This window comes from Takifugu flavidus, chromosome 2 (assembly GCF_003711565.1).
Source record: "Takifugu flavidus isolate HTHZ2018 chromosome 2, ASM371156v2, whole genome shotgun sequence".
NCBI classification, from domain to species: Eukaryota; Metazoa; Chordata; class Actinopteri; order Tetraodontiformes; family Tetraodontidae; genus Takifugu; species Takifugu flavidus.
Window position 1 is genome coordinate 18,276,723 of NC_079521.1, and position 13,998 is coordinate 18,290,720.

General features: G+C 47.3%; 1 protein-coding gene and 1 long non-coding RNA gene across 2 annotated transcripts; one reads left to right on the top strand and one right to left on the bottom strand.

Moving 5' to 3' along the window:
- The first annotated feature begins 1,901 nt into the window (after positions 1 to 1,901).
- On the top strand, positions 1,902 to 11,022 carry LOC130518278 (uncharacterized). The gene is made up of 3 exons (XR_008947978.1): positions 1,902 to 2,036; positions 2,692 to 4,369; positions 10,888 to 11,022. It is a non-coding gene; the product is annotated as an uncharacterized LOC130518278 (long non-coding RNA).
- On the bottom strand, positions 5,334 to 12,961 carry kif7 (kinesin family member 7). Its single transcript, XM_057020551.1, has 20 exons — positions 12,809 to 12,961; positions 11,572 to 11,950; positions 11,244 to 11,441; positions 10,742 to 11,141; positions 10,243 to 10,590; positions 9,916 to 10,108; positions 9,685 to 9,840; positions 9,444 to 9,602; positions 9,210 to 9,313; positions 9,017 to 9,132; positions 8,630 to 8,785; positions 8,350 to 8,555; positions 8,041 to 8,238; positions 7,829 to 7,954; positions 7,559 to 7,735; positions 7,278 to 7,493; positions 6,795 to 7,001; positions 6,489 to 6,687; positions 6,176 to 6,337; positions 5,334 to 6,063 (listed from the first exon to the last, which is right to left on the bottom strand). The coding sequence occupies exons 2-20, from the start codon at positions 11,900 to 11,902 to the stop codon at positions 5,669 to 5,671; spliced, it is 4,047 nt and encodes a 1,348-aa protein (XP_056876531.1). The 5' UTR covers positions 11,903 to 11,950; positions 12,809 to 12,961; the 3' UTR covers positions 5,334 to 5,668.
- Positions 12,962 to 13,998: the final 1,037 nt, after the last annotated feature.

Consider the following 13,998-nt stretch of genomic DNA (forward strand, 5'->3'; position numbering starts at 1 on the left):
ATGAGACCTCAGCGACAACACACACACACACACACACACACACACACACTTATGCAAGTAACTGAAGGTTTTTAAATGAGTAGAACAAGAAAAAATTGTAATGTTTGTAAGTGATTGTCTGTCTGACAGGCTGCTCTTTCAGCGGGCGGTGCATAGCCGGACCGTCCATCCTGCTGCCATGACAACGGCACAGCCTCTCTGTCACACCGATGGTGTCACAGCAGAGGGGTGGGGGACGGGGGAAGGGGGGTTAGAATGGAATGAATGAGGAGTCGAGACACGTGAACTTGAACTTGACGGACTATCTGAATGTCTGGAAATGGAAATGGAGACTTCGGTGTGTAAAATCTAAACCAGAACTTTGGTGAATCCACAAAAGGTTCAAATGTTATTTTGTAATGATGGAAAATAATAAAACATGTGTTTTTTATTATTCTTTTATTGTCAAACCTATTAACTGATCATGCAAGCAATAAATAATAATAATATCAATAATACCAAACAAGCACTTTTTATGGTGGATTATATTCTCATTAATACTGGGGTCTAATCTGCTCACACCCATTGAACCACGGGTGTGTGTGTGTGTGTGTGTGTGGTGTGTGTGTGTGTGGGGGGGGGGGGGGGGGGGGGGGGGTGGTATGGGGCGTGAAAATCCCCTGTTGCTTTAGGTTTAGGAGGAGCAAAATAAACATATAGCCCCAGATTAAGACTTTTTTGGCAGCTGTATCCTTGTGGGAGGAAAACGTGACTGTGGGGAAGCATCCTGCTACCCGGGGGGGGCATGTGGCGTCTACACGTGATGCTGAGCAGGCGCACAAAGCTGCCTTTACCTCTTAAACACAGCAAACACCCGGGAACAGGGTCGAGCCCCGCGTGCGGTTACCGAAACCTCCTGCAGCGTTCTCGCGGCCCCGAACGTGCGTGTTGGGAACGAAGCGCGTCCACAGAGGCGCCATTGTGAAGGGACGCTGGCCTCAGAATGATAATGTGGAGCAGTGCTGTGTGTGTGGCTGAGCACGAGTGTTGACCAACAGCCCCCCCCCCCCCCCCCCGCAGCTGCGGCGCATCCTGCGCCCCCTCAATGCGCGTTTGTCTCCCCGCGTCCTGAACACTGATCTGCCGCGTCTCTCTCACGGATCAGGCCCGAAAATCAGGTGAAACAGAAAAAATGTGATGGTGATTCCCGGGTGAAAATCAGGAAGGTGTGTTGTGTGGCGGCAGCCCCCCCCCCTAATTACAGCTCGGTGTAATAAAGGAAGAGCCTGATTCAGGCTGCCGGTCATTAAAGCCAACCTGTCCCCGTCATGTGGAGGTTTTCCACGGCCACTGAAGGCCACTTGCTGCCTAATTAGACGCTTCTCCTAAGACTCATTAACATCCTCAATTTCTTTAGAGGTTTCAGACAAACAGGAACGAAGAAAGAGGTGAATTGTTCATTTGTTGTGTTTTTTTTAACAGCACATTTTCATTTTCTAATTTATGCTTCTTTATAAATCGGCAATAATTTAAGTATATAAATAATTTATATCCAAAATCATTTATTAATATTAAAACTATATTGCTGAATTCAAACGCAGCTTTAAAATGTAATAATTATAACGCGTTGAAGACAGCGACTTTTCCTTTTTTAGCGGCAGAACTTTTTTAAAAATATATCAAACGGCTTTAAATATGCGTTTTGTGTCTGTATTTTGTGTCTCTGTAGCCAAAGAGCGCGTGTGTCGGTGGCTAAATTGAAACCGACCCTTCAGGTCGGCGCAGCGGCATTAAAGGCTCCAGCTGCTGCGCCTTTAAATACACCCTCCGCGCTCTTCGTTTCCATGCAATTATGTTAATAAGCGGAGCTTTTCTGGCTCCTTTTCATTATCGGTTGCTGATTGTTTCCCCCCATCGTCCATTTTTGTGCGTTTCTCCGTCTTGGGCCGCTCGCCCCGCAGCTGCAGGCCGCTGAATCCGGATCCTGCACATGTCTGCGGCGCCCTCATCGATATTAAACGATCACTCGTCAATGCTCGCAGATGAGCAACTATATGGTACAAAGCCGGGCTGCGCTTTAATATTTCTCTTTGGATGCTCAGACATTCATCGTCTGCGCATTTTACGTTTTAAGAAGCGCGAAAATAATCAGAATTGCAGCGTATTTGAGGACGAAGGGGGCAAAGAATCCACTGCAAACAGAACAATAATGCATTTCTCCAATTATTTTAAAACTAGGCCGAATTTCCAAAGGTGGGGGTTCGTTCTAAAGGACTTTTGCTGTTTGGACGCGTTATCAACCACATTTAATGACGTTGTGGGTTTTTTTAAACGGTTTTTTTTTAAAGTCCTGCTGTTCGGGTTTTTATTTCTTTGCATTTCCCCCAAAATATTGTTATAAGGATTTAATCAAGCTAATAAGCTAATTTCAAAAACGTGTTTAATAAAAATAACTGCATGCGCAGTAAAACATTATTTAATACAAAATAATGTTTCTGCCTTGATTTCAAAGCCATAAATGAAGCTTGGCAGTATTTATTTGTACGTTTCATTTGTTTTTGCATTCAGGCAACTTTGAATCTCTCTTAAATCTCTTAATCAGGAAAAAATATCCAGACACTTAAAATTAATTGTGATAGAACTAACGATCCATCTGCAGAGTAAGTGATTCTAACGTGCTTCTATCGAGTATTCTTGACTTCTCTGTTTTAGACCTGATGGAATCGTTCCAGTTTTCAGGTGAACTGATGGGACCTGAGCTGGAGGAGGAGGCTGAGGACAGACTGATGATCTAAACCAGGATTAATTAATGCAGCCCCACCGGAACGAGGACTCCGTCAAGATGGCTTCCTGCTGCTCAACATGTGGCAGCCAAGGAGCCCAACACACATCTACACATTTACAACACACATCTACACATTTACAACACACATCTACACATTTACAACACACATTTACACCGACGCCTCGTTGTGCGCCTCTGAATTTATTAAATTAAACGTTGCAGCAGTGCTGCTGCCGAGCTTTAATTATTTATTATTAATTATGACCTTCTGACCCATTTTCAGAGTCTGAGACGTAAAATTAAATGCACAATTTCACATCAGATCATGTTTAAAAGAAAACGTTCAGGTGGTGAAAGTCTCAAATTCTTCTAGTGTGTGTAAATATTAAGACAACATTCAGTTAACTTTGGATGGAAAATTCACATTTTTATTACGTTTGCAAGAAAATGTGTTATTTTTGTTGTGATGGACACAAAAGAAGCGACAAAAACTTCCCGTATTTTCAGAGTAGCCTCGTTGAAATCTACAGTTGCAGTTTAACATCAACCCAGATGCTCTTACAACGATTCCCTTTGAAAGAGAATTGGTTGAAATCCTTCTCATACCTGTCGGGGTGGATCCTCCTGCGTCTGAGCCGAGGGTTTGGAGATCATTCCTACTTTCGGTTATCTAGCTTTATGATGGAGGATTAACACTCATACAGCTAGATAACCAAAGACAGGAACAGGCTCCACTCTGGAGTATCTGAGGGTTCCTGCTGGACGAGAGGAAACCGGTCACTAATGGGATCAGAGACAACTTTACTAGATGGTATTCATTAGAATTGAACTTTGTAGGATCTTTAAATACTGATGTTTTTTTTTAAAAAAAAGCCCAAATGGAAACAAACTTTGGAAATACCAAATAAATTAGCATTTCTTAACACCTGATTAAAATCTATTTTTTTAAACAATCTCTTGAATGCAGCAGCTAAATGAGTACACAACAAAGAAGGCATACTAGAAGGCCAAAATTAACTTTTAAATTAATATTTTATTACTCATTAACTCGGCTAAAACATTTAAACATCTGAAGCTTTTGATGTGGTAAAAATCCCTTTATAGCGTGAAAACGAGCCCAGGATGGAGGGATGCTCTGCTCTCCGGGGTCACCTGGGTCCCTCACAGGTCACCTGGGTCCCTCACAGGTCACCTGGGTCCCTCACAGGTCACCTGGGTCCCTCACAGGTGACCAGCTAAACTAAACCAAAGTAATTAAAGCTTTAGAGCTGGTCTGTAGCAGCTCTTTGAGGCCATTTCATTCCGCTGTTGGAGGGTTTGTGAGGACTTCTGAACCAAACAGAAACATCTGTAGAGCTGAAGGGGGCATTCGTGGAGACACGGCCTAAACACGCCTGTGAACACGTGTAACCTGAAGCCACGGGAGCACGAGACGCTTCCGTAGGCGCGTGCCTGTAAATGACATCACAGCGGAGCTGGAAGACTCACTTTCACGCAGCCTCCCGCAACCACGGAGACCAGGACATCCACGTGTGCGGGGAGGAGGATGGAGGTGATCGAGGCTCCAGGTGTTCAGGATGCACGACCACCCGCGTGACAACCCAGGTGAGCGCGTGTCTCAGCGGTATAAATTCCACCGTCCCCTAGCTGGCGACCACCTCACACGTCATATCCTGAATACCGGGTTTGTATCCGTGTTCGGCTGCGGGAGCACGCGGTCTGGGCTGCAGGACGCCTCGTGTCTCCTGACGGAGCCCCGACTGATCTCCTCTCACCTCCTCTATGTATTTCCCCCCAAAAACGCCCCCCCCCCCCAACCTCCGTCTAACGTGACGTCACATCGACCCCAAGTGATCGCCAGCCAATCAGGTGCGTGTCAGTGCGCAGCGGGACGTCACACGCACTTCCAGCGTCGGCGTCCTCGGCTCGGACTAGAATATCGAACCTTAATTTTGCGTCTGACTCGTTCTTTATCTCGCTCGTCGTCCGTCATCAGTAGCTGAGCTGGTTGTTGCCTTTTTTCAGTTCCTGTCCTTAAAATGTCACTAATCTTTTCCATTGAGGCTCAACTTTAAATGTATTTTGCAGAGAGAAAACGGACTTTTGTTTGAAATCAATGCCAGCCGAACTTTGGTGCCTCCAGTGGTAGAAACTGATGGCAGCTGAGGTACGCGAAACAAATATTTAACTGCACCCGTCAGAGGTTCAGTGTCCGCCTTTTATCATCCTCAAGGATTTTTCCATTTTTACATGATACACAATGATATCATATGATTATTTTCACATCTTGACTTTCTTCTATTCAAATCAAAGATGAGTTGTAATAACATTCGCATGGAGAAATGGCGCCCTCTGCTGGTTAATTACATCCACACACCTATTATAAATGTCGCGCTTCTATATGCACGCGCATCCACTAATTCTGACCGTTTAGAAAGATTACCTAAAATACCCATATATATTGTTTCATTTTTCTGCACTATTTTATCCTACTAGCACAGAAGAATGGATCATTCCTATTATAAGTCGGGTTTTCACTAATTTAATCATAATCATTTCATCCAGTGAATTGCTCCAAGATCTGTTTTATTGGTCGCATCTTGTAGTTTTCAGTGTTTTCCAACATCAACTGTGACCAGTTTCTGTTTTTCTGCATGAGATCTCAGACCAAACAAGTGGAGGCAGAAAGATTTTACTGGTGTTTTTCCTGTTAAATCACGGCACTGAAGTAGAGGATTAACTTTATCTTAGTGAAAGTGCTTCATATAAAACAGTGGGTATCCTTGTTCACTAAAAAAAACATTTATACACAAGTTAAAAAAATGAAATGCCAAAAGCAGAAGGACCAAAGAGGAAATGCTAAAAACGCTCCAGATCCCAAATGTCCCGTTTGTCGCGATACTTTCAGACGGGGTTTTTTCGTACATCGATGAATGCATTGTTTGACACCAGTGGTCCAATGTTGAGACTCGACCGTCTTGACTCTCGGCGAGACTTGACCACAGGCAGAGCCGCCAGTCCAGCCCAGGACGCCGGACCCGGCTGGACCACACGGTTAGCGGGGGCGTCCCCAGCTGCTCGGAGCCTCAACTCCTCCACCAGAGAGGTTTCCTCTGAGGGGAGAGACGAGCGTCTCCACGTGGAGGGCAGGGGAGTGTTGACCAGCTCGCGCATTTCTTCCCTGGATCTGGGCGGTCTATCGGACTGTCCCGTCTCCCTGCCTCCGGTCGTGTCCTCGGGACACCGCGTCAGTTTGTCCATCGTGTTGGTCCCTGCCGGCTTATTATCAGGGCCGATCACTGAAAGACAACAACAGACGTTCAGCTGTGTCACCTGTGTGAGGGGGACCGACTCTGCTGCCGACCACATTTCTGCGTGATTATTATCGCTTTATTAATAAGCTTCATTTACCTTTAATATGCTCCTTTTGCTGGCTGGCTGAACCACCGAACTCCTTTAATTTGTTGCTAAGTTCCACATTTACTGCCTTGTAGTGGTTCAGTTCTTTGTTGAGATTGTGGATCCACCCTTCAAACTGCCTCTGTTTGCCTGCAAGACCTTCGTCTATTTGTTCTGTGGGACGGGACAGAACACAGGCCGACGCAGAATGAGCAATAAGCAAACATTATATCTGTTTAAATGGCTGAAAAAACAAAGCACGCATGACACCCAGCGACCAGGCAGCTCCGAGTGTCTGCGGCCATCGGGGAGGTTTGACGCGCACCTCGGCACTGCTGCAGTAAGAGCTGCACGCTCCTCTCGTGCTCCTTCTGCTGCTGCGTGAGGCGACGGTCCGTGTCCAGCTGTGTGCGATCCAGGGCGTTCTCCAGCCACTGCACCAGCCTCTGGCGCTCGTCCAGCTGCATCTCCAGCTCAGCCAAGGCCAGCTGGAGCTTGCGTTCCTCCTCGCGCAGAGACACCACCTGGGGGGGATGATCCGTGTCAACATTCTTGGGCGGGCGCACACCCAACAGGAAGGTAACCGTCACAGTCAATCACACACGATGACCAACGTTGGCTCGGGACGGACCTTGTCGAAGTACTTGCACAGCAGCGCTCTGGTCTCCGAGGCCGACAGGTAGCTGAGTTTGGCCATGAGGTTCATCTCCCACTGGGACAGCATGCTGGCTGAAGCCCTCAGCTGTCTCTGCCTCTGTGTGATGGCCTCGTTCTTGTACTCGATCGCTGCATCCAGAGCCTCGATCGCCTCATCAAACTGGAAGAGGGTTCGCTCCTCCTAAGAGAGGGAACACAGGCACGCCGACATGAACGGACGGTCGTAAAAAAGACCCTCAAGACAGCTCAGTAACACTTCAGATCCTGGGCTGGAGGGGCACTCATGCAATCTTTCCATTTATTAAAGTAAAGATTAGTTTCCCATTCATTAGTTTTGGATTGTGAAACATCTTCTAAATAATTAACCTAAATAGAACTGTTTCTTTTAGACAATTACAAATGCATTTATGCCGCTGGATGCTGCAGAAAAGAGGCCAACATGTGACCTTTGCCTGACCTCAGGAGACAGCAGGTTGCCCTGGCGCAGCTTATCATCCAGCTCTTCTCTCTGTTTCAGCAGGGAATCTTTCTCTTGCCGCAGGTTGGAAATCTCTTGGCGAATCTGCTGTGAATCCTGAGCGCTGCTGCTCCGCAGAAGCCCGTTCCTCTCACTCAGCTCTCGCTCCAGAGACTCGATACGACCGGTAAGCATCACCAGGTCTTTGCTCAAGGCCTACAAAAAGAGGAGGAAGCGAACTTTAAATGCTGTTTTTGTTGGTTTGCGCTGCAGCTGAATACCTGGCTGGAGCGGAGCCTCTTGGTCTCCAGGCTGCTGCGCTCCTGCAGGAGGGCTTCTTTCTTGGCCAGGATTTCCTCTCGTTTGGTGAGTTCTCCTTCTAGGTCCTCAAGCCCTCTCCTCTGTTCCAGGACGCGCTCCATTTCCTCATCCAGCCAACGCTTCTGCTCTTCAATCTTCTACTCAAAGGGAGCCATTCAACGGAGGATTACTCAGCAACCCCCCCACCGGGGATACGTCTGTAAAATGTGAAACTGTCTTTTTTGTCACACCTGTTGCTCTTCCAGGGAGATGACAGAGCCGTTACTGCCGCTGCGCCTCTGCCTTTGGAAGGCAGCGATCTCTTCTGTCTTTATTCTCAGGATCTTCTGCTGCTGCTCATTCTTTATCTCCAGCTCCTACGGAACAGATATGAAAAAATCCAGTCCACTAAAAGCCTAGACGGAATAAAACGCCGCGTCCCAGCAGAGCTGCGCCGGCGCACCTTGACTCTGTGAGTTCTTCGTTGCATCTCCGTCTCCAGACGACGTTTCTGCTGACTTTCCTCGCGCAGCCTCTTCTGCAGCTGCTCCTGCTGCTGCCTCATACTCTGGACGCTTCGCTCCAGCTCTAAAACCCGGCGCTCGCTCTGAGCGGGCAGGTTGGCGAGACGGGCGGTGTCCCTTTGACGTTGACGAAGAACCTGGAATGACATTTTTTTTTGCTTCAGAGTGGAACGTATCTTAATCTTGAGATGGTTCAAAGATTTAAAAACAGGCGTTCTGGTGCCATCTGAGCGACGGAGCAGCCGTACCTGAACCTTGCTCTGAGCGGCAGCAATCTTCCTGCGACACTCTTGTGCTCGGCTCCTGTCTGTGGCGCTGATCTCTCTCTCTTGCTTCTCCAGCTCCTGCAGCTGCCGCTGGGCCTCCTGCAGCTCCTGTCGGGCCTGCAGAGCCTCATTCTCCAGTGCTGTGATCTTATGGCTGTACTGCTTGTTCAGGGCCTGAGCGTCTTTACCTTGAATGAAACCCCCAGATAGTGACCTCCCAAACACCGAACTCCATCAGGAAATGTGGCGTTAAAGCTGGTACCTGTCTTGACCAGCTCCTTGATGAGTTCTTCCTTCATGCGAATGGTGACAGAAAGCTCTCTGATCTTCTGCTGTGCCTGAAGAAGCCCCAATTCTGACCTGCCTTCCAAGCTTTTCAGGCTTCCCACCAGAGACATCTCCCCAGAGCTGGAGTTGGCTGCAGATTTGAGGACACACATATGAAACCAGCAGGGAGGAACGATGTGTTCGATGTTAGATTTCTGAAAACTAGATGAGGGAAAAGCAGTAGCATGTTTGGAATGTGCAGCAGCGAGTGTAACCTGGACTCACGTGTGCTGAACCCCACCAATCCTTCAGCTCAGACTAAGTCAGGGGTTAAGGTGCATTTTTACATACATAGTAGATCATTTGGGGCTGAAAATCTTACAGGCTTTTCTGGCTAAACATGCGTGGTGTTCAGGTTCTGGAAGATGGGCTGGGAGTCCGCTGGCAGCGAGTCCCTGGGACAGCAGGTCCTTCTTAGTCCAGGTCAGGTTGATTGGTCTGATACAATTAAAAGGACTTTATTTGTCTCCTAACAGAAACACGAGTGTGTGAATGTGTTAAAACAGTGATCGCACCTGTGTCTCTCTTGGCTGATGGCAAACGGGTTTTCCTCCTCTGTCTGCTGCATCTCTGCGAGCTCCTCTTCAAGAAGGCGACTGTCTTGATCACACGTACCGAGCTGGAACCGCACACATCCCCAGATCAACACCAAGACGCTCAGACTGAATAGCAGCATGATGGCAAAGCCCTGAAGATCCGTTGAGCTTCCAAACCCAGACGGGCTGAATCCGGCTCTGCTGGATCCTCACCTGTCTGGAACAGCCTCCGTTTTGGCCGTGCTGCAGCGAACCCATGGGCGCCGTGTGTGGCCGTGACCTCAGGTTTAGGCCCAGGCCCAGCAGCGCTGGAGCGGACAGATGACACTGCAGCTCTTCAATCAAGTCCTGTTGCTCCTGCAGCTTATCGCTCTGCGGCAGGGAAAACCACTCGGATATCACAACTTTTCCAAAAGAGGTGAGAAGACCGTTGTGTTTCCACTCCTGTGCCCACCTGCTGCTTGTACTGCTCCATCGCATCTTCCAGTGCAGCTAAAAAGTCTGTGTTTTCTCTCTCCAATCGCTGGATCTGCACTTGCAGTTGAACCATAGCGTCCTCTTTCTCGCTTTCATGCTCATGCCTCCAACTCTCCTCCGCACCTTCGGGACCCTGTGCCACAAATCCTTTTCAATTTAATTCTGAAAGTCTGACTAAAACGTGCCTTTTCACGTGCAGAAGACTCGCCTGGTTCTTCACAGATGGCCGTGCCCTCCTCAACGCCGCGGTTTCCTCCGCGGAGCTGTTGTCGATGCCACTGTCTGGTCCTGAGGCGGTGGTCAGCCCGCTCCGCTCCTCCTCCACTGAACACAGCCACTCGTTCACCCTCAGGCTCTGCTCAGTGCTCAGCGCTCCTTCGCTCAGCAGCTCCTGCAGCAGCCTATCAGACGCCAGCGAGAGCAGAAATTACAGAGAGGAGCTGGTTCCGTGTTGAGAGACATGGCAAACAAACTAAAAACCCTTTAATCCCCACGACATGGACTAATGAGCTATAGCCAGTGAAGGTGCTTGAACCTGTAAGCAGTGTCTGTGCACATCCTGTAGTGAGCACTCTGAGCCTGGAGCCTGCTCATCTCTCCTTCCCCGAGTCGCGGTCTCTTGTTAGGATCGGCGTGAGAAATAATGCGGGTCTCCGAGCGCTGCCGGTTCTCCAGGGCTCTCCGGAGGGCCTTGATCTGCTGCTCCAGCCCTTCCACACGATCTGGCTCACGCTTGCAGTTGACCGTCGCCCGGTTCTGAATGTTTCGGGCCCTCGTGGCGTAGTTCAGCGTATTCAGACTCTCATCAAAGTCCGAAGACGATGGGCTAATGCAGGCTATCATTAGCGTTTTGGAATTTCCCCCCAAAGAGTCTTTTAGGATCCTAGATGAAAAATGTTTCAGAGACATTTCAAACTAGATTTTTGATCATCTGCAGCTGTAGACGCCACGATGCCAGGCGTTACCCACCTTTATCTAAAGCAAAGGTTTGATTGACTTCAGTTACAGAATAATTACTTTAGTAAAAGGTTTACCTGGTGATTTTAGAGTCTCTGTATGGGACGTGAGAGCCTTTCCTCTTGGGGTCGGCCAGTGCCCCGATAACATTCCCCAGAGCCAGAAGGCCACTGTTGATCTGAATACTCTCCTTCAGTCTCTCTCCTGTGTTTCCTGTCCTCAGGATGCGCTCCGATCCGGCCAGGTCCACAAAGTGGAACTTGGACGACAACACCTGCGGTCCAATACTGGAAGCGCTGCTGTAAAGGCGAGAACTTCCCCGACGCTGGTCCATGTACACGGTGAAGATGGTGTGTGATCGGCTGGAGTTGGGGTTCATCTGGGTTGCTCCGGTGTGTCTCGCCGTGTTTCCCGACTCTAATAAACTCAACACCTCATCCAGACCCTCAACCTCGCACTCCTTTACACCACACAAGACTGTGGAGTGACAACAGACGGGCAAATGGAGGCATCGGGAAAAACAGGTTTATATCAGTTAATTGTCGTACTTTAAGACAAATAAGGGTGTTTATTTCATACCAATGTTGCCTTTGTCTTCCCGAATGAGGATGTCTTTGCTGGCTGTTTCTACCTCCAGTAAATCCTTAAATTCCTCTTTGTAGACCTCCAAATAGGAGACACGGACTGAGAAGTCTGTAAGGTCATTTTCATCGAGTAACTTGAAGATATCTGCGACGGCTCTTGGAATGATTCCCTGTTCCTCGTCCATGAAGGAAGCTGAACAGACAAATGTGACGCAGGCACCACAAAGCAAACAAGCTCGTCAATCTAACCAAAAATGGTTCCTGTAAATACCAGAACTGGGATTCTACATTCGGAAAGAAAAAGATTTTATTATTGAACTTACAAATGTTGGCTTCTCCGATTGTGTACGTCTTGCCCGAGCCCGTCTGTCCGTAAGCAAAGACCGTAGCATTGAAACCCTGAAAGAAGGCGTCCACGAGCGGCTGCACGGACGCCGAGTAAACGTCCTCCTGACAGCAGGTTTCTTCAAACAGGTGGTCGCAATAAAAGTGTCGGTCGTGGCCCAAAGTGATGCGATGCAGCTCGGGGTCCACGGTGATGCAGCTCTCGTGGGCGTGCAGAAGCTCCTTGGGCAGCAGAGGACGCACTCGCACAGCTACCTGCACCGCAGAATAGTCCCCCCTGCTTTGAGCACCGGGGACTTTTGGAGACATATCTGCTCCTCGGTGTTCCTCTGCTATGTGTGGATCATCTCTGGACCACTGCAGGGGACAAAGTCTGTTAGCTGACACTCCGCTTTAAGTTAGAATAGATGTGATTGACGAGGACTTTCACAGAGAACGGGGACGACCCCGACAGACTGAGAGCATCAAAACCATGCTTGGTTTTAATCCCATCCCACCCTCGTTGTTGATCAGACACCCAAGACCTAAACACGAACGTCTCCTTGGGGTCAAACCCAAGAGTTTCCCCCAGACAAAACAACGACCCTGACGCCTAAAACAAATGTGGATGAGGTCAGCAACACACACACACACACACACACACACACACACACGCACACACACACAACATCGGGTTCGACTCGAATGCTGCAGAACCTCCATATGATGCAGAGATATTCTGCAGAATCAGAGCTACATTATCCTTCCTGTTACTCCACGTTACTCTCAGTAAAAGTTACCCTCTTACGTTCGTGCTCGTGTTTAACCAAGTTCGTGTAAAATACTGCAGACTTATTTAGGGAAAAAAAGAAACATTTTAAAAGCCGGAGGTCGAGATAATGGAGTATGTTAACGATGTGATATTACATCCACTGTTACCAATTAGCAGTGTTAAAATTATACAATAATTTCGGCTTTTCCCAAAGTTTCAAAGCGAAAGGGTTTTCGACCTTTGCCAGAGTTTTCTCCTCTTTATTCCCACAAACTTTGAGCTAAGCTACAGTTAGCCCGCTAGCCGCGGAGCATTGGAACGACTAAATCAAAACATGAGGACCGAGCTGACTGTCCTGATCTAAAAGTTAGAATATAACAACTTCTCGTCAGAAAAACACCGTCTTTTAAGTGTAACTCGCGCCTCATGGAAGGGAAGCTCAGCCCAAACTCGATTAAACTTACATTTCGTGTAGAAAAGTGGCACCATGGATCCTTGATAACACCGGAGGGGAGAACAGAAGTTTGGGGGAAGCCGAGGGGAGGAGCCCGGAGGAACCTCTGGATGAGGCTCGGGTGTGGTCTGGAGGAAGCATCGTGCTTAGGAACGCGAAATTAATAAACTTTCATCAGTAGTACCAATATAATGGGCATGTATATGATTATTTTGTCGCTCCCTTTAACCCTGCACGTTGTAAGAAAAGATTCCCTTCTTCCTTGGTCCACAAACTGAGGCTTAAAATGAAATTGTTCTGAAATACTTTAATAGTAAAATAGTAGCAATCTGCAAAAATCGGAATATCGAATTAAGTTGAAATCGCAGGTCTGTGCATCACGGTGCAGAGTTCACGACCTTATTTGATTTTTTAATAGTTTAACGAGTTTTTATTTTTATTTTTTTAAAAGAGATTTGTTTATTCCCATTACTTGTATCACATCACGATATAACGTCAGAAAATTCAATTCAAATAATCACGTGTTTATAGGTGCCGTTTTATACACACCACTGTAGAATGTTCTATTCAATTAGTGTAATATCACCTTTTCTCTATATTAATTTTACCAGGTGAAAAGTGGCGACAAAACATTTTAAAGAGATTGTAGCACTTTTACTGTTGATGTTGGTAAGTTCCGCTTATCTTACTAATAAACGATCTTTGTTTTTAAATCGTCGACAGAGCTTCCGGTTTCACACTAGTCGGCCAATGCGGAAGTGCTTCGTGCATGCACTACCAACAGTGACCAGCAGAGGGGAGTCTCTACTATAAAATCAAAGGAATCCACGATCAACAGGCGCGGTTAATACACTCTCGATACATGCGTTCTGCATGTATTGAGATGGCTCAGATTTCAACGACCTGAATATGCATTTACCAGTAATGTGAAACAATATCTGCATGTAGTTTAGTTCCACGTGGGTACCATTGTTTGGAGTAATTCTAGCCATTTAGTCAGCAGCCCAAAGTTATGGGGTTTTATGATAATATCATTAAATCAAGGCCCATAGTTGTGATATGGCCCATTTCATCTTCGATATTTTTATGATGTTTTATCTTTTTATATAGTTTTTATATCTGAAGGAGCATAGCCTAAAGAATTGCTGTAGGAACCTTTCAGGGATGAACACCTTTAAATGGTTATCAGTATTACGTCAC